Source organism: Amia ocellicauda, chromosome 1 (assembly GCF_036373705.1).
Source record: "Amia ocellicauda isolate fAmiCal2 chromosome 1, fAmiCal2.hap1, whole genome shotgun sequence".
Classification (NCBI taxonomy): domain Eukaryota; kingdom Metazoa; phylum Chordata; class Actinopteri; order Amiiformes; family Amiidae; genus Amia; species Amia ocellicauda.
The window spans coordinates 62679273-62701324 of record NC_089850.1 but is presented as its reverse complement, the minus strand read 5'-3'; the positions used below and the strand labels follow the sequence as shown (position 1 = coordinate 62701324).

General features: G+C 43.8%; 3 protein-coding genes across 5 annotated transcripts in view; 1 reads left to right on the top strand and 2 right to left on the bottom strand.

The window, feature by feature from the left end:
• znf628 (zinc finger protein 628) overlaps window positions 1-458 on the bottom strand; it is a 9927-nt gene extending 9469 nt beyond the window's left edge. The window contains exon 1 of the mRNA XM_066712430.1: window positions 321-458. Within this exon, the coding sequence (XP_066568527.1) occupies window positions 321-401 (81 nt within the window). The 5' untranslated portion in view covers window positions 402-458. The remainder of the gene's footprint in view (window positions 1-320) is intronic.
• On the top strand, window positions 330-7002 carry cox6b2 (cytochrome c oxidase subunit 6B2). Of its 3 annotated transcripts, XM_066712428.1 has the most exons (5): window positions 2260-2351; window positions 2796-2837; window positions 3143-3250; window positions 6645-6745; window positions 6845-7002. In XM_066712428.1, the coding sequence occupies exons 3-5, from the start codon at window positions 3148-3150 to the stop codon at window positions 6896-6898; spliced, it is 258 nt and encodes an 85-aa protein (XP_066568525.1). In that variant the 5' UTR covers window positions 2260-2351; window positions 2796-2837; window positions 3143-3147; the 3' UTR covers window positions 6899-7002. The 3 variants fall into 3 exon arrangements, with proteins under 3 accessions (XP_066568524.1, XP_066568526.1, XP_066568525.1); XM_066712427.1 differs by lacking the exons at window positions 2260-2351; window positions 2796-2837 and adding an exon at window positions 330-450; XM_066712429.1 differs by lacking the exon at window positions 2796-2837 and having other exon boundaries at window positions 2235-2351.
• A 5402-nt stretch (window positions 7003-12404) lies between these two features.
• On the bottom strand, window positions 12405-21311 carry necap1 (NECAP endocytosis associated 1). Its single transcript, XM_066712426.1, has 8 exons — window positions 21160-21311; window positions 14727-14827; window positions 14499-14603; window positions 14086-14167; window positions 13774-13882; window positions 13528-13693; window positions 13289-13379; window positions 12405-13099 (listed from the first exon to the last, which is right to left on the bottom strand). Exons 1-8 carry the CDS (start codon window positions 21252-21254, stop codon window positions 13048-13050), a joined length of 801 nt encoding a protein of 266 aa, XP_066568523.1. The 5' UTR covers window positions 21255-21311; the 3' UTR covers window positions 12405-13047.
• Window positions 21312-22052: the final 741 nt, after the last annotated feature.

Sequence of the window (22052 nt, the reverse complement as noted above, 5' to 3'; positions counted from 1 at the left end):
GTTTCTGTGCTGTATCATTTTTACAATATTAATAGATTCTATACAATAATAATCATAATAATATTCTTCCCCAAAAAACGAGTTAATAATATATATAAAAATAAATAAACAGCGTAAACTCAACACTACTGTTTGCACTCAATCAACATCGCTGTCGCACCCCTTTAAGAGGGTCGGCCAGTTCCACGGTTCGGCGTACACCCCGCAGCACAGCAGCCTACCCCTTTAAGAGAAGCGGCTGGCCCTCCCCTTCTCTCCCTCCTCCTCCTCCTCTTTCTCTCTCTCAGAAAATATTACCCACGGAAAAATAATGTACTTACGGCCGTCTCCTCCCCTCTCTCTCTGTGCTTGTCCGTCTCTCCTCTCCTCGGTTCCAGGCGGGCCGAACCGGACTGACCCATTCGAGCTACATGACTAACCGAGCGGCGTCCATTCCTCGGTCCGCCTCAGGTTCGTTGTTGACGGGCTGAGAGCCGCTGCCGCTTCCCCAGTCTCGGATTCATCCACGCGGATTTTTTTGCATTTATTTTAACGCTCTTCGTGTTTATTTGAAACCGTGTGTCTTTTTTTTTTTCGTTGGTGTATCAGCGGCGCACCACACACAACCTTTACTGTGCAATGGCGCACACAAACTGCTAGGCGACCTCCCAGTAACGCCGCCGCTCATTGGCCGGCGCGGTCGGCGCGGCTGCCGCCTCCCTCATTGGCCGGACAGGCGGTGCGCGCGGCGCTGTTCGACTCCAGAATCGGTTCTAAATTCGAGAATCGATGGCATCGATTCCCAAAGCCATTTTGGTTGATTACAATAAATAACATAAGAAGCAGCTCCCACATACTGATGTGTAAACAAACGCATTAACACTTTGCTAACTAAAATGTGTAGAAAAAAGAAATCACTACGACAACTGAAAAAGTGGCCATGTTGTCACATTTCACTTTTCCTCTCCTCTCCTTTCCAAACCACAGATTTTCATTTTCCTCCCGTCTCCCATTTTAACTCCTTTGTAGTTCGCACACGTGAGCAGCTTTAAAGGATGAGAAAAACTCAAAAATCTTGTGGGTGGCTGGAATAGTCTTCCAATGTTATTCTTCCCCCCTGTAGAAGTTCATGTAAGTGTCCAATTAATGAGCAAAATGATGCATTAACTAGGGGTGTCAATGTATACTGTATAACATACATTACATTGCTTAGACTTGTATTTATGACAAAATCACACATTTTAACAATATGGGATATCCCTGCAGATCGGTTCTCCATGCCAGCCCAGTAGGGGAGTGGTTCCCAAACCGGTCCTGGGGGACCCCCTACCCTGCTGGTTTTTGTTCCAACCGAGCTCTCAATTACTTATTGAAGTAACAGTATGCTTAGATTTTACTTTTTAAATTGTGTAAGAAAATAGTTGTTTCTTCAATACGTTTTTTAATATAACTTTATACTTAACTTAAAACCCCTGCTGTTTAAAATAATTAAAAGTCTCTGATTTAGGAAATTATTAGTTCAATTAAGGGTTCAATTAAGTAATTGAGCGCTCGGTTGGAACAAAAACCAGCAGGGTAGGGGCTCCTCCAGGACCGGTTTGGGAACCACTGCAGTAGGTGCTTGAGCCCCTCTCAGCCACCGTTATCAATGAACACATTTTTTTGATCTGTGCTTCCACAACAATGAGCAATTCTCTCCTGGCCCGGGGCTAAATGAACAGAAGGGTACACACCTGTCATCTTGTGAAAATAAATAATTAACCACTACTACTACTGATAACAATAAAATTGTGGTAAAAACACAGAAAAGTGTAGTGTGCTGTACTGTGGTATGAACACAGTACAGTGTAGTGTGGTATAAACACATACCATTCCATAGTAACCAGAACAGTCTGTATTGACATAAACTTCCATGACACAAAGTAAATTATTGCAATTTTGTTTATTTTAAAATGTAATGATATAACAGTGATATGTTATAGTTTACATATTTATTTATATGTAATTAAAATAATAATATTCTATATAATAATAATCATAATCATAATATTCTTCCCCAAAAAACGAGTTAATAATATATATAAAAATAAATAAACAGCGTAAACGATATATATATATATATTGACATGCAAATGGACCATTTATATTTAATGGTAATACTGTAAACCAGTAATTCACGCCATTACTGTGCTTCCTGCCCCGCAGTATCCCAGCACGCCTCACTCACAGCTCTTCCGCCCCTCAGAGCCCTTTTTTCCGCCCTCCTTGCCCCGCACGATCCCAGCAGCCTCCTCTCGCTGGTGTTTCCGCCTGTATCCCGGCGTGCTGTGCGCGAAAGTCTTTCAGAGGTTATCCGACTGTGCGGAGATAAGGTAGGCCCGGTTGCGCGATATATTTAAACATATTAAATATTGCACGTAATTGTCCAGGTGTGTTTGTGTTTAATTTCCCATCAACGAGTCGCTGAAGCCTTTATCACAAGAGCGCCGGGGCGCCAGTCCGCTGCGTTGCGCTCAACGGGACGGAAGAGCGGCGTGTTGAAATAAATCCGTGACATTGTATTGTTGTTATTATTATTAATAATAATTAATATTTTAATGGACTTAAATATTTTGGTGTATTTAGCAGTAACAATACAATTATATAATGTATAATTTACTGAAGATATACATCCGTCTTTAGTTTTAATGCACGGTAATTAATATGCCTAATTATATTTGGATTTTATGTAATAATAATTGATGTGCTCTGTATATTATAATTAAGTTCTTGACTTATTTCTTGTTATGTCCTCCGCTGTGTCGGCTGTCCTGCAGTGAGCTGCTGCTGTGATTGGAGTGTGAATAACCCGTGACAAGGTGTTTATATGAGTGTGTGTCGTCGTGCTGCTGCTGAGTACAGTGTGTTGAGTACAGTGTGTTGAGTACAGTGTGTTGAGTACAGTGTGTTGAGTACAGTGTTGTCTCAGTGCAGTGTCTCTCTGGAGTTCAGTCCTCTAGGGGAATTAGTGTCTTCATTGTCTGTCAGTCTCTCTCTCTCCCATCCCCCCAGTACTGGAGTAAAGCACCAGTGTACTGTAGTGCATCTTAATCGTCCCCCTTCTATACTGCAGTGTCTGTACAGCATCACATAATCATAATCATAATCTCTCTCTCTCTCTCAGTGACAATGGCAGAGATCCAGGAGAAGATTACTAACTACAGGACGGCTCCTTTCGATGCCCGTTTCCCCAACACCAACCAGACCCGCAACTGCTTCCAGAACTACCTGGGTAACTACCTGACTGACTGGACACTACAGCACATTAACACTGACTGACTGGACACTACAGCACATTAACACTGACTGACTGACTGGACACTACAGCACATTAACACTGACTGACTGACTGGACACTACAGCACATTAACACTGACTGACTGACTGACTGGACACTACAGCACATTAACACTGACTGACTGACTGGACACTACAGTACATTAACACTGACTGACTGGACACTACAGCACATTAACACTGACTGACTGACTGGACACTACAGCACATTAACACTGACTGACTGACTGGACACTACAGCACATTAACACTGACTGACTGACTGGACACTACAGCACATTAACACTGACTGACTGACTGGACACTACAGCACAGTAACACTGACTGGACACTACAGCACAGTAACACTGACTGGACACTACAGCACAGTAACACTGACTGGACACTACAGCACAGTAACACTGACTGGACACTACAGCACAGTAACACTGACTGACTGACTGGACACTACAACACATTAACACTGACTGACTGGACACTACAGCACATTAACACTGACTGACTGGACACTACAGCACAGTAACACTGACTGACTGGACACTACAGCACATTAACACTGACTGACTGACTGGACACTACAGCACATTAACACTGACTGACTGACTGGACACTACAGCACAGTAACACTGACTGACTGGACACTACAGCACAGTAACACTGACTGACTGACTGGACACTACAGCACAGTAACACTGACTGACTGACTGGACACTACAGCACAGTAACACTGACTGGACACTACAGCACATTAACACTGACTGACTGGACACTACAGCACATTAACACTGACTGACTTACTGGACACTACAGCACATTAACACTGACTGACTGACTGGACACTACAGCACAGTAACACTGACTGAACACTACAGCACAGTAACACTGACTGACTGACTGGACACTACAGCACATTAACACTGACTGACTGACTCACTGGACACTACAGCACATTAACACTGACTGACTTACTGGACACTACAGCACATTAACACTGACTGACTGACTGGACACTACAGCACAGTAACACTGACTGACTGGACACTACAGCACATTAACACTGACTGACTTACTGGACACTACAGCACATTAACACTGACTGATTGACTGGACACTACAGCACATTAACACTGACTGATTGACTGGACACTACAGCACATTAACACTGACTGACTGACTGGACACTACAGCACATTAACACTGACTGACTGACTGGACACTACAGCACATTAACACTGACTGACTGACTGGACACTACAGCACATTAACACTGACTGACTGACTGACTGGACACTACAGCACATTAACACTGACTGACTGACTGGACACTACAGCACATTAACACTGACTGACTGACTGGACACTACAGCACAGTAACACTGACTGACTGGACACTACAGCACAGTAACACTGACTGACTGGACACTACAGCACATTAATACTGACTGACTGACTGGACACTACAGCACAGTAACACTGACTGGACACTACAGCACATTAACACTGACTGACTGACTGGACACTACAGTACATTAACACTGACTGACTGACTGGACACTACAGCACATTAACACTGACTGACTGACTGGACACTACAGTACATTAACACTGACTGACTGACTGAACACTACAGTACATTAACACTGACTGACTGACTGGACACTACAGCACATTAACACTGACTGACTGACTGACTGGACACTACAGCACATTAACACTGACTGACTGACTGACTGGACACTACAGCACATTAAAACTGACTGACTGGACACTACAGCACATTAACACTGACTGACTGACTCACTGGACACTACAGCACATTAACACTGACTGACTGACTGGACACTACAGCACATTAACACTGACTGACTGACTGGACACTACAGTACATTAACACTGACTGACTGACTGAACACTACAGTACATTAACACTGACTGACTGACTGGACACTACAGCACATTAACACTGACTGACTGACTGACTGGACACTACAGCACATTAACACTGACTGACTGACTGACTGGACACTACAGCACATTAAAACTGACTGACTGGACACTACAGCACATTAACACTGACTGACTGACTCACTGGACACTACAGCACATTAACACTGACTGACTTACTGGACACTACAGCACATTAACACTGACTGACTGACTGGACACTACAGCACATTGACACTGACTGAACACTACAGCACAGTAACACTGACTGACTGACTGGACACTACAGTACATTAACACTGACTGACTGGACACTACAGTACATTAACACTGACTGATTGACTGGACACTACAGCACATTAACACTGACTGACTGACTGGACACTACAGCACATTAACACTGACTGACTGACTGGACACTACAGCACATTAACACTGACTGACTGACTGACTGGACACTACAGCACATTAACACTGACTGACTGACTGGACACTACAGCACATTAACACTGACTGACTGACTGAACACTACAGTACATTAACACTGACTGACTGACTGGACACTACAGCACATTAACACTGACTGACTGACTGAACACTACAGTACATTAACACTGACTGACTGACTGGACACTACAGCACATTAACACTGACTGACTGGACACTACAGCACATTAACACTGACTGACTGACTGGACACTACAGCACATTAACACTGACTGACTCACTGGACACTACAGCACATTAACACTGACTGACTGACTGGACACTACAGCACAGTAACACTGACTGGACACTACAGCACATTAACACTGACTGACTGACTGGACACTACAGCACAGTAACACTGACTGACTGACTGGACACTACAGCACATTAACACTGACTGACTTACTGGACACTACAGCACATTAACACTGACTGACTCACTGGACACTACAGCACATTAACACTGACTGACTGACTGGACACTACAGCACAGTAACACTGACTGACTGGACACTACAGCACATTAATACTGACTGACTGACTGGACACTACAGTACATTAACACTGACTGACTGACTGGACACTACAGCACATTAACACTGACTGACTGACTGGACACTACAGCACATTAACACTGACTGACTGACTGGACACTACAGTACATTAACACTGACTGACTGGACACTACAGCACATTAACACTGACTGACTGACTGGACACTACAGTACATTAACACTGACTGACTGGACACTACAGCACATTAACACTGACTGACTGGACACTACAGCACATTAACACTGACTGACTGGACACTACAGCACATTAACACTGACTGACTGGACACTACAGCACATTAACACTGCCTCTCTCTCTCTCTCTCTCTGTCTCTCTCTCAGACTTCCACAGGTGTAATAAGGCTCTGAATGCGAAGGGGCAGGATGTCAGTCCCTGTCAGTGGTACCAAAGAGTCTATAAGAGCCTGTGCCCCCTGAGCTGGGTGAGTCCGCCGGTCTGCCCGTCTTACACACTATATAGTGTCTGTTTGTCTGTAGGTCAGAAGTTTACACTTAATGTCTGTATCTGTTTCTGTCTTCAGGTGAACAAGTGGGACGATCAGATAGAAAATGGAAGCTTCCCTGGAAAGATATGAGTGACATCTGACCTTTGACCCCCACACTCCCCTGTATCTGACTGTGCTGCTGTTCCTGTGCAGACTGACACTCTGTACTGATTAATAAAGCTGTTACTACACTACGCCCTGACTGCGTCCGTCTCCCCTCCATCGTTGACTACACACTGCTGTGTGCATACACCTGCACTACACTACACTGTGTATATATACCTGTACTACGCTACACGGTGCTGTGTGTATATACACCTGTACTACACTACATTGCACTGTGTATATATACACCTGTAACACACTGTACTGTATATATACACACCTGTAACACACTACTGCACTGTATATATACACCTGTAACAAACTGTACTGTATATATACACCTGTATCACTGTACTGTATATATACACACCTGTAACACACTACTGCACTGTATATATACACCTGTAACACACTGTACTGTATATATACACCTGTAACACACTGTACTGTGTATAGACACCTGTAACACACCTGTACTGTATATATACACCTGTACTACACTGTATTGTACACTCACCTAAAGGATTATTAGGAACACCATACTAATACTGTGTTTGACCCCCTTTCGCCTTCAGAACTGCCTTAATTCTACGTGGCATTGATTCAACAAGGTGCTGAAAGCATTCTTTAGAAATGTTGGCCCATATTGATAGGATAGCATCTTGCAGTTGATGGAGATTTGTGGGATGCACATCCAGGGCACGAAGCTCCCGTTCCACCACATCCCAAAGATGCTCTATTGGGTTGAGATCTGGTGACTGTGGGGGCCAGTTTAGTACAGTGAACTCATTGTCATGTTCAAGAAACCAATTTGAAATGATTCGACCTTTGTGACATGGTGCATTATCCTGCGGGAAGTAGCCATCAGAGGATGGGTACATGGTGGTCATAAAGGGATGGACATGGTCAGAAACAATGCTCAGGTAGGCCGTGGCATTTAAACGATGCCCAATTGGCACTAAGGGGCCTAAAGTGTGCCAAGAAAACATCCCCCACACCATTACACCACCACCACCAGCCTGCACAGTGGTAACAAGGCATGATGGATCCATGTTCTCATTCTGTTTACGCCAAATTCTGACTCTACCATCTGAATGTCTCAACAGAAATCGAGACTCATCAGACCAGGCAACATTTTTCCAGTCTTCAACTGTCCAATTTTGGTGAGCTTGTGCAAATTGTAGCCTCTTTTTCCTATTTGTAGTGGAGATGAGTGGTACCCGGTGGGGTCTTCTGCTGTTGTAGCCCATCCGCCTCAAGGTTGTACGTGTTGTGGCTTCACAAATGCTTTGCTGCACATCTCGGTTGTAACGAGTGGTTATTTCAGTCAAAGTTGCTCTTCTATCAGCTTGAATCAGTCAGCCCATTCTCCACTGACCTCTAGCATCAACAAGGCATTTTCGCCCACAGGACTGCCACATACTGGATGTTTTTCCCTTTTCACACCATTCTTTGTAAACCCTAGAAATGGTTGTGTGTGAAAATCCCAGTAACTGAGCAGATTGTGAAATACTCAGACCGGCCCGTCTGGCACCAACAACCATGCCACGCTCAAAATTGCTTAAATCACCTTTCTTTCCCATTCAGATATTCAGTTTGGAGTTCAGGAGATTGTCTTGACCAGGACCACACCCCTAAATGCATTGAAGCAACTGCCATGTGATTGTTTGGTTAGATAATTGCATTAATGAGAAATTGAACAGGTGTTCCTAATAATCCTTTAGGTGAGTGTATATATACACTATATATACACCTGTAACACACTGTACTGTATATATACACCTGTAACACACTACTGCACTGTATATACACACCTGTAACACACTGCACTGTATATATACACCTGTAACACACTACTGCACTGTATATATACACCTATAACAAACCTGTACTGTATATATACACCTATAACACACTGTACTGTATATATACACCTGTAACACACTGTACTGTATATATACACCTGTAACACACTACTGCACTGTATATATACACCTATAACACTGTACTGTATATATACACCTGTAACACACTACTGCACTGTATATATACACCTGTAACAAACCTGTACTGTATATATACACCTGTAACACACTACTGCACTGTATATATACACCTGTAACACACTGTACTGTATATATACACATGTAACACACTGTACTGTATATATACACCTGTAACAAACCTGTACTGTATATATACACCTGTAACACACTGTACTGTATATATACACCTGTAACACACTACTGCACTGTATATATACACCTGTAACAAACCTGTACTGTATATATACACCTATAACACTGTACTGTATATATACACCTGTAACACACTGTACTGTATATATACACATGTAACACACTGTACTGTATATATACACCTGTAACAAACCTGTACTGTATATATACACCTGTAACACACTGTACTGTATATATACACCTGTAACACACTACTGCACTGTATATATACACCTGTAACAAACCTGTACTGTATATATACACCTGTAACACACTGCACTGTATATATACACCTGTAACACACTACTGCACTGTATATATACACCTATAACAAACCTGTACTGTATATATACACCTATAACACTGTACTGTATATATACACCTATAACACACTGTACTGTATATATACACCTGTAACACACTGTACTGTATATATACACCTGTAACACTACTGCACTGTATATATACACCTATAACACTGTACTGTATATATACACCTGTAACACACTACTGCACTGTATATATACACCTGTAACAAACCTGTACTGTATATATACACCTGTAACACACTACTGTACTGTATATATACACCTGTAACACACTACTGCACTGTATATATACACCTGTAACAAACCTGTACTGTATATATACACCTGTAACACTGTACTGTATATACACACCTGTAACACACTGCACTGTATATACACACCTGTAACACACTGTACTGCACTGTATATATACACCTATAACACTGTACTGTATATATACACCTGTAACACACTGTACTGTATATATACACCTGTAACAAACCTGTACTGTATATATACACCTGTAACTGTACTGTATATACACCTGTAACACACTACTGCACTGTATATATACACCTATAACACTGTACTGTATATATACACCTGTAACACACTACTGCACTGTATATATACACCTGTAACAAACCTGTACTGTATATATACACCTGTAACACTGTACTGTATATACACACCTGTAACACACTGCACTGTATATACACACCTGTAACACACTGTACTGCACTGTATATACACTCACCTAAAGGATTATTAGGAACACCATACTAATACTGTGTTTGACCCCCTTTCGCCTTCAGAACTGCCTTAATTCTACGTGGCATTGATTCAACAAGGTGCTGAAAGCATTCTTTAGAAATGTTGGCCCATATTGATAGGATAGCATCTTGCAGTTGATGGAGATTTGTGGGATGCACATCCAGGGCACGAAGCTCCCGTTCCACCACATCCCAAAGATGCTCTATTGGGTTGAGATCTGGTGAGTGTGGGGGCCAGTTTAGTACAGTGAACTCATTGTCATGTTCAAGAAACCAATTTGAAATGATTTGACCTTTGTGACATGGTGCATTATCCTGCTGGAAGTAGCCATCAGAGGATGGGTACATGGTGGTCATAAAGGGATGGACATGGTCAGAAACAATGCTCAGGTAGGCCGTGGCATTTAAACGATGCCCAGTTGGCACTAAGGGGCCTAAAGTGTGCCAAGAAAACATCCCCCACACCATTACACCACCACCACCAGCCTGCACAGTGGTAACAAGGCATGATGGATCCATGTTCTCATTCTGTTTACGCCAAATTCTGACTCTACCATCTGAATGTCTCAACAGAAATCGAGACTCATCAGACCAGGCAACATTTTTCCAGTCTTCAACTGTCCAATTTTGGTGAGCTTGTGCAAATTGTAGCCTCTTTTTCCTATTTGTAGTGGAGATGAGTGGTACCCGGTGGGGTCTTCTGCTGTTGTAGCCCATCCGCCTCAAGGTTGTATGTGTTGTGGCTTCACAAATGCTTTGCTGCATACCTCGGTTGTAACGAGTGGTTATTTCAGTCAAAGTTGCTCTTCTATCAGCTTGAATCAGTCGGCCCATTCTCCTCTGACCTGTAGCATCAACAAGGCATTTTCGCCCACAGGACTGCCACATACTGGATGTTTTTCCCTTTTCACACCATTCTTTGTAAACCCTAGAAATGGTTGTGTGTGAAAATCCCAGTAACTGAGCAGATTGTGAAATACTCAGACCGGCCCGTCTGGCACCAACAACCATGCCACGCTCAAAATTGCTTAAATCACCTTTCTTTCCCATTCAGATATTCAGTTTGGAGTTCAGGAGATTGTCTTGACCAGGACCACACCCCTAAATGCATTGAAGCAACTGCCATGTGATTGTTTGGTTAGATAATTGCATTAATGAGAAATTGAACAGGTGTTCCTAATAATCCTTTAGGTGAGTGTATATATACACTATATATACACCTGTAACACACTGTACTGTATATATACACCTGTAACACACTACTGCACTGTATATACACACCTGTAACACACTGCACTGTATATATACACCTGTAACACACTACTGCACTGTATATATACACCTATAACAAACCTGTACTGTATATATACACCTATAACACACTGTACTGTATATATACACCTGTAACACACTGTACTGTATATATACACCTGTAACACACTACTGCACTGTATATATACACCTATAACACTGTACTGTATATATACACCTGTAACACACTACTGCACTGTATATATACACCTGTAACAAACCTGTACTGTATATATACACCTGTAACACACTACTGCACTGTATATATACACCTGTAACACACTGTACTGTATATATACACATGTAACACACTGTACTGTATATATACACCTGTAACAAACCTGTACTGTATATATACACCTGTAACACACTGTACTGTATATATACACCTGTAACACACTACTGCACTGTATATATACACCTGTAACAAACCTGTACTGTATATATACACCTATAACACTGTACTGTATATATACACACCTGTAACACACTACTGCACTGTATATATACACCTGTAACACACTGTACTGTATATATACACCTGTAACAAACCTGTACTGTATATATACACCTGTAACACTGTACTGTATATACACACCTGTAACACACTGTACTGCACTGTATATATACACCTGTAACACACTGTACTGTACTGTATATATACACATGTAACACACTGCACTGTATATACACACCTGTAACACACTGTACTGCACTGTATATATACACCTGTAGTACACTGTACTGTATATATACACCTGTAACATATAGTTAACCTATAGACACTGCACTGTATACATACACATCAGTAATAAACACTACACCAAATGGTGTATTTGTGTAAACAGAAACTCCAAACAGACCATTTTTACACATTTAATATAATTCTTTATTGGAAGATCATCGTCTCCCCTTTAAATAACAGACAACGGATTTCAACTGACTGACTGACACAGACACTCCGACTGTAGCTATATTATATACAGACTGTACATACACAAATGCATTGTATATACACACAATATCAATATACCTTTCATAATTGTAATAATAATAATAATAATAATAGAAGTAATATTGAGTATTATTATTATTATTATTGTTAATATTATATATTATTATGATTAATGTTCTTATACCAAGTGTTTAAGAGTAGTCGCATGACACAGGTGAGGAAGATGATCTGAATGCTAAAGGATGAGTCTATCTGGGATTCTCTCTCTCGCTCTCTCTTTGTCCGGCTGACTGTCGATTACTGAGGGATTCTGGATTTCTCTGTGGTTTGTCTCCTCCTCCCTCACACACTCCCCATGCATCTCTGTGTGATAAACAGAGACAGCGACAGAGACAGAGAGGGAGAGGGGTGGGGGGCAGTGTAAGGGGAAGACAAAACAGAAAAAAAGAGGAGAGCTACATATAATTGATATTAACTTATTCCATTGATAGAGAAAGTCGAGGATAGAAGAGAGGGAGGCAGGCAGAGGTGGAGGCAGGGCAGGAGGGACTCAAAACTGCACCCAGTCTGTCGAGGAGGACTGGTTTGTACTGGAGACGGCACTGGAGAGAGAGAGAGGGGTTATTGGTTATTATACTACAGACACACCCACTGGACACTACAGTACATTAACACTGACTGTATCTGTCCCCCGGTGCAGCCTGAACTAGACTACAGCACCCAGCGGCCCTAGCGGCGGAGCTACAATGCTGCAGGAGTTGTAGGTCCTCTTCTCTCGTCTAACAGTTTACCTGGCCGGAGTAGAGAAGTCTCCCCAGAGGTCAGAGGTCGCGGGGGGGGCTGACTGAGGGTTGGGAGAGGCTGAAAGATCTAACAGACACCCTGAGAGAGAGAGAGAGGAAAATGAAGAAGGGAAGGGAGAATTAAACAGGTATGAGTAGGTTAAAAGTACTGAATGTTGCTACTACTATAGTATGTGTTCAGTAATAATATATATTTGATTGACGGTCTTCAGCCCTTCCCACTCTACCTGTGTCTCCTTCCTCAGGGTTGGGGGCGTGGTCAGCAATGTCAGCTGTGATGTGATTGGAGGTGCTATGACCAGGGGGCGGGACTATCTTGCCTCCAGGGGGCGGGGGGAGGAGCCCGAAGCCACCTGAGCCCTGGGGGCGGGACTTCTCCTTCTTCTTGGTTTGCTGGGAGGGAGGGGGAAGGTTAATATAGACAGTGACACATGTTGAAAATCAGACAGACAGACAGTCAGACAGACAGTCACCCCGATGTTGAGAGTGATGGTCTGTCCCTCCTTAAAGCCCAGGTCCAGCTTGGGTACAGAGTCCTGAGACTGAGACTGCTTATTGATCTCACTCTCCTGTTTCACCCACCTGGGAGAGAGAGAGAAAGTTACCACTGTTAACATTGACTGACAGAGACAGACACACACTCACTCTCACACACGTACATGCAGTCACACACACAGACAGACAGACAGACACGATCTTAACACACAAACAGACAGACACTCTGTCTCACACACACACACAGACACAGACAGACACTCACACACACACACACACATCTCACACACTTGAAGTGGTCCTGCAGGGAGACGTTGAAATCAAAGGCGTCGCCACGGTCAGAGAATCCAATTCCAATAAACGCACTGCGACCTGAGAGAGAGAGAGAGAGAGAACTATTGATTAAACATGATTATTGTTCATCAAATATAACCAATTAGGAATCAGTATAAAGTAATAATTGTATCATGTCTTTATTGTAAATGTTCTCTCAAGCTTAATCTGAACAGAAAGGGAGAGAGAGTGAAAGACACACTGACTGACTGAAGTTCTGATACCCTGACTGATAAACACGCACACACGCTGGCACACACACACACGTTGACATACACACAGACACACACACACTGACACAGGCACAGACACACACTGGCACACACACAGACAGACACAGACACTGACACACACACACCCCGACACACACCGTTGTCATCTTGTATCCGGATGACAAAGTAGCGGCTGGAGTCGCTGACAGTTTCCATGGCGATGCCCGGGTACTGGTCTATGGGCGCCTGGGCGAAGAGCTCCCCTACAGGCCAGAGAGAGAACGACAACACACATCATCATTATCCTCAGATTGATCAGTGTTATTGACGTTGTGTTAATTTATTATCAGTATCACACTATCCCCCCCCGCCTTTCTCTCTCGCACCTGAAACCTTGTCTTCTAGTTTGATGTAGGCCACCTTCCCCTTTGCTGTGATTCGCAGACGACCCGACCAATCAGGCTGCTCCAGCTTCCAGTCTGCCGCTCTGCAACAGCCAATACGGAGCCATGAAAACAAGATCAATCTAAACATTTGGACACTAGATTAACACTGACTGACTGGACACTACAGCACATTAACACTGACTGACTGGACACTACAGTACATTAACACTGACTGACTGACTGGACACTACAGCACATTAACACTGACTGACTGGACACTACAGTACATTAACACTGACTGGACACTACAGCACATTAACACTGACTGACTGACTGGACACTACAGTACATTAACACTGACTGACTGGACACTACAGCACATTAATACTGACTGACTGGACACTACAGTACATTAACACTGACTGACTGGACACTACAGCACATTAACACTGACTGACTGACTGGACACTACAGCACATTAACACTGACTGACTGACTGGACACTACAGCACATTAACACTGACTGACTGACTGGACACTACAGCACATTAACACTGACTGACTGGACACTACAGTACATTAACACTGACTGACTGACTGGACACTACAGCATATTAACACTGACTGACTGACTGGACACTACAGCATATTAACACTGACTGACTGACTGGACACTACAGCACATTAACACTGACTGACTGGACACTACAGTACATTAACACTGACTGACTGGACACTACAGCACATTAACACTGACTGACTGGACACTACAGTACATTAACACTGACAGACTGGACACTACAGCACATTAACACTGACTGACTGACTGGACACTACAGCACATTAACACTGACTGACTGACTGGACACTACAGCACATTAACACTGACTGACTGACTGGACACTACAGCACATTAACACTGACTGACTGGACACTACAGCACATTAACACTGACTGATTGACTGGACACTACAGCACATTAACACTGACTGACTGGACACTATAGTACATTAACACTGACTGACTGGACACTACAGCACATTAACACTGACTGACTGGACACTACAGCACATTAACACTGACTGACTGGACACTACAGTACATTAACACTGACTGACTGGACACTACAGCGCATTAACACTGACTGACTGGACACTACAGTACATTAACACTGACTGACTGGACACTACAGCGCATTAACACTGACTGACTGGACACTACAGTACATTAACACTGACTGACTGACTGGACACTACAGCACATTAACACTGACTGACTGACTGGACACTACAGTACATTAACACTTACTGACTGACTGGACACTACAGCACATTAACACTGACTGACTGACTGGACACTACAGTACATTAACACTGACTGACTGGACACTACAGCACATTAACACTGACTGACTGGACACTACAGCACATTAACACTGACTGACTGGACACTACAGTACATTAACACTGACTGACTGACTGGACACTACAGCACATTAACACTGACTGACTGGACACTACAGTACATTAACACTGACTGACTGACTGGACACTACAGTACATTAACACTGACTGACTGACTGGACACTACAGTACATTAACACTGACTGACTGACTGGACACTACAGCACATTAACACTGACTGACTGGACACTACAGTACATTAACACTGACTGACTGGACACTACAGCACATTAACACTGACTGACTGGACACTACAGTACATTAACACTGACTGACTGACTGGACACTACAGTACATTAACACTGACTGACTGGACACTACAGCACATTAACACTGACTGACTGGACACTACAGTACATTAACACTGACTGACTGACTGGACACTACAGTACATTAACACTGACTGACTGACTGGACACTACAGTACATTAACACTGACTGACTGACTGGACACTACAGCATATTAACACTGACTGACTGACTGGACACTACAGCATATTAACACTGACTGACTGACTGGACACTACAGCACATTAACACTGACTGACTGGACACTACAGTACATTAACACTGACTGACTGGACACTACAGCACATTAACACTGACTGACTGGACACTACAGTACATTAACACTGACAGACTGGACACTACAGCACATTAACACTGACTGACTGACTGGACACTACAGCACATTAACACTGACTGACTGACTGGACACTACAGCACATTAACACTGACTGACTGACTGGACACTACAGCACATTAACACTGACTGACTGGACACTACAGCACATTAACACTGACTGATTGACTGGACACTACAGCACATTAACACTGACTGACTGGACACTATAGTACATTAACACTGACTGACTGGACACTACAGCACATTAACACTGACTGACTGGACACTACAGCACATTAACACTGACTGACTGGACACTACAGTACATTAACACTGACTGACTGACTGGACACTACAGCGCATTAACACTGACTGACTGGACACTACAGCGCATTAACACTGACTGACTGGACACTACAGTACATTAACACTGACTGACTGGACACTACAGCGCATTAACACTGACTGACTGGACACTACAGCACATTAACACTGACTGACTGACTGGACACTACAGTACATTAACACTGACTGACTGACTGGACACTACAGCACATTAACACTGACTGACTGGACACTACAGCACATTAACACTGACTGACTGGACACTACAGCACATTAACACTGACTGACTGGACACTACAGTACATTAACACTGACTGACTGACTGGACACTACAGCACATTAACACTGACTGACTGGACACTACAGTACATTAACACTGACTGACTGACTGGACACTACAGTACATTAACACTGACTGACTGACTGGACACTACAGTACATTAACACTGACTGACTGACTGGACACTACAGCATATTAACACTGACTGACTGACTGGACACTACAGCACATTAACACTGACTGACTGGACACTACAGTACATTAACACTGACTGACTGGACACTACAGCACATTAACACTGACTGACTGGACACTACAGTACATTAACACTGACTGACTGACTGGACACTACAGTACATTAACACTGACTGACTGGACACTACAGCACATTAACACTGACTGACTGGACACTACAGTACATTAACACTGACTGACTGACTGGACACTACAGTACATTAACACTGACTGACTGACTGGACACTACAGTACATTAACACTGACTGACTGACTGGACACTACAGCATATTAACACTGACTGACTGACTGGACACTACAGCATATTAACACTGACTGACTGACTGGACACTACAGCACATTAACACTGACTGACTGGACACTACAGTACATTAACACTGACTGACTGGACACTACAGCACATTAACACTGACTGACTGGACACTACAGTACATTAACACTGACTGACTGACTGGACACTACAGCGCATTAACACTGACTGACTGGACACTACAGCGCATTAACACTGACTGACTGGACACTACAGCACATTAACACTGACTGACTGGACACTACAGTACATTAACACTGACTGACTGACTGGACACTACAGCGCATTAACACTGACTGACTGGACACTACAGCGCATTAACACTGACTGACTGGACACTACAGTACATTAACACTGACTGACTGGACACTACAGCGCATTAACACTGACTGACTGGACACTACAGCACATTAACACTGACTGACTGACTGGACACTACAGTACATTAACACTGACTGACTGACTGGACACTACAGCACATTAACACTGACTGACTGACTGGACACTACAGTACATTAACACTTACTGACTGACTGGACACTACAGCACATTAACACTGACTGACTGGACACTACAGCACATTAACACTGACTGACTGGACACTACAGTACATTAACACTGACTCAGAGAGAGAGGACAGACACATACAACACATCCCTAATAAACGACCGATTAAAATGAATGCCTAAAACCTAAACATATTATTATTATTATTATAAATAATAATAATAATAATAATAATAATAATAATAATGTTTGCTATGACAGGTAAGGCCCGAGGGAGATTACCGTAATACCCCGAGTATTCTCGCATATCGCATCATAATCCGCAGCATCGGACCATCACGTCTGGATATAGCGGAGCAACAAGAGTGATAACAACAAGGCCACGGGTATTAAACACACAGCGACACACAAGCACACTCTCCCTCTCTCTCTCTCCCTCCCTGTCCTCCCTCCATACCGCAGCCCCTGCCCACCACATCGTCTGTCATGGAATTACAGGTGACAACAGCGCTCGACCTGAAGTGCATTGAAAAAGCATGCAGCACAGCTCAACACACTGCAACACACTGCATTACAGCACAGCACAACCCACTGCATTGCACTGCATTACAGCACAGCTCAACACACTGCATTGCACTGCATTACAGCACAGCTCAACACACTGCATTACAGCACAGCTCAACACACTGCATTACAGCACAGCACAACACACTGCATTACACTGCATTACAGCACAGCACAACACACTGCATTACAGCACAGCACAGCTCAACACACTGCATTACAGCACAGCACAGCTCAACACACTGCATTACAGCACAGCACAACACACTGCATTGCACTGCATTACAGCACAGCACAACACACTGCATTACACTGCATTACAGCACAGCACAACACACTGCATTACACTGCATTACAGCACAGCACAACACTGCATTACAGCACAGCACAGCTCAACACACTGCATTACAGCACAGCACAACACACTGCATTACACTGCATTACAGCACAGCACAACACACTGCATTACAGCACAGCACAGCTCAACACACTGCATTACAGCACAGCACAGCTCAACACACTGCATTACAGCACAGCACAACACACTGCATAACACTGCATTACAGCACAGCTCAACACACTGAATTGCACTGCATTACAGCACAGCACAACACACTGAATTACACTGCATTACAGCACAGCTCAACACACTGCATTGCACTGCATTACAGCACAGCTCAACACACTGCATTACAGCACAGCACAACACACTGCATTACACTGCATTACAGCACAGCACAACACACTGCATTACACTGCATTACAGCACAGCTCAACACACTGCATTGCACTGCATTACAGCACAGCTCAACACACTGCATTACAGCACAGCACAACACACTGCATTACACTGCATTACAGCACAGCACAACACACTGCATTACACTGCATTACAGCACAGCTCAACACACTGCATTACAGCACAGCACAGCTCAACACAATGCATTACAGCACAGCTCAACACACTGCATTGCACTGCATTACAGCACAGCTCAACACACTGCATTACAGCACAGCTCAACACACTGCATTACAGCACAGCTCAACACACTGCATTACACTGCATTACAGCACAGCACAACACACTGCATTACACTGCATTACAGCACAGCACAACACACTGCATTACACTGCATTACAGCACAGCACAACACACTGCATTACAGCACAGCAAAGCTCAACACACTGCATTACAGCACAGCTCAACACACTGCATTACAGCACAGCTCAACACACTGCATTACAGCACAGCACAACACACTGCATTACACTGCATTACAGCACAGCACAACACACTGCATTACAGCACAGCACAGCTCAACACACTGCATTACAGCACAGCTCAACACACTGCATTACAGCACAGCACAACACACTGCATTGCACTGCATTACAGCACAGCTCAACACACTGCATTACAGCACAGCTCAACACACTGCATAACACTGCATTACAGCACAGCTCAACACACTGCATAACACTGCATTACAGCACAGCTCAACACACTGAATTGCACTGCATTACAGCACAGCACAACACACTGAATTGCACTGCATTACAGCACAGCACAACACACTGAATTGCACTGCATTACAGCACAGCTCAACACACTGCATTACACTGCATTACAGCACAGCTCAACACACTGCATTACAGCACAGCACAACACACTGCATTACACTGCATTACAGCACAGCTCAACACACTGCATTACAGCACAGCACAACACACTGCATTACACTGCATTACAGCACAGCACAACACACTGCATTACAGCACAGCACAGCTCAACACAATGCATTACAGCACAGCTCAACACACTGCATTGCACTGCATTACAGCACAGCTCAACACACTGCATTGCACTGCATTACAGCACAGCTCAACACACTGCATTGCACTGCACTAATACGCGGCGCGACAGTGTCTTGTGTGATGGCAGACACGGCTGTAACGGTCATTGATTCACACCGCGCTACACAACGAGGCGCACAGCCGGGCCAGAGCGGCCGAACCGAGCTGCCCTGAATGAATGAGCGGCGCTGGGCCGGGGGGTCGGCTATGTCGCGCCGGGCCGGACACACCTGTATCCGCGGTTGGACGCCCGAGGCGGGATCCGGTACACATTGACGTCCGGCTTCACGATCAGGATCGACTCGTAGTCCGGTTCAGCCGTCATCGTCGCTTCTGCTACTGCTGCTTGTGCCTCTCTCTCTCTCTCTCTCTCTCTCTCTCTCTCTCCAGTACGACACACAAAGCCAGACACGCCGCCCGGTGATTGGATGGCGATAAAGGCAGCCGTAATAAACCGTGTACACGCGCACACACATAGTCAGAGCGGTGCCGTCGACACTACAGCACATTAACACTGTCTAACTGGACACTACAGTACATTAACACTGACTGACTGGACACTACAGCACATTAACACTGACTGACTGGACACTACAGCACATTAACACTGACTGACTGGACACTACAGCACATTAACACTGTCTAACTGGACACTACAGCACATTAACACTGTCTAACTGGACACTACAGTACATTAACACTGACTGACTGGACACTACAGCACATTAACACTGACTGACTGGACACTACAGCACATTAACACTGACTGACTGGACACTACAGCACATTAACACTGTCTAACTGGACACTACAGCACATTAACACTGACTGACTGGACACTACAGCACATTAACACTGACTGACTGGACACTACAGCACATTAACACTGTCTAACTGGACACTACAGCACATTAACACTGTCTAACTGGACACTACAGCACATTAACACTGACTAACTGGACACTACAGCACATTAACACTGTCTAACTGGACACTACAGCACATTAACACTGACTAACTGGACACTACAGCACATTAACACTGTCTAACTGGACACTACAGCACATTAACACTGTCTAACTGGACACTACAGCACATTAACACTGACTGACTGACTGGACTC

What these genes read in the sequence shown, in the direction of transcription:
- cox6b2 (XM_066712427.1), top strand. Translation starts at nt 411, where the DNA reads ATGACTAACCGAGCGGCGTCCATTCCTCGGTCCGCCTCAG. An exon ending in CATTCCTCGGTCCGCCTCAG is followed by an intron (nt 451 to 3,142) that starts GTTCGTTGTTGA and finishes TCTCTCTCTCAG; the next exon opens with TGACAATGGCAGAGATCCAG. An exon ending in GCCTGTGCCCCCTGAGCTGG is followed by an intron (nt 6,746 to 6,844) that starts GTGAGTCCGCCG and finishes TTCTGTCTTCAG; the next exon opens with GTGAACAAGTGGGACGATCA.
- necap1 (XM_066712426.1), bottom strand. Translation starts at nt 21,254, where the DNA reads ATGACGGCTGAACCGGACTACGAGTCGATCCTGATCGTGAAGCCGGAC. An exon ending in GCGTCCAACCGCGGATACAG is followed by an intron (nt 14,828 to 21,159) that starts GTGTGTCCGGCC and finishes TGGCTGTTGCAG; the next exon opens with AGCGGCAGACTGGAAGCTGG. An exon ending in GACTTCTCTACTCCGGCCAG is followed by an intron (nt 13,100 to 13,288) that starts GTAAACTGTTAG and finishes CTCTCTCTCCAG; the next exon opens with TGCCGTCTCCAGTACAAACC.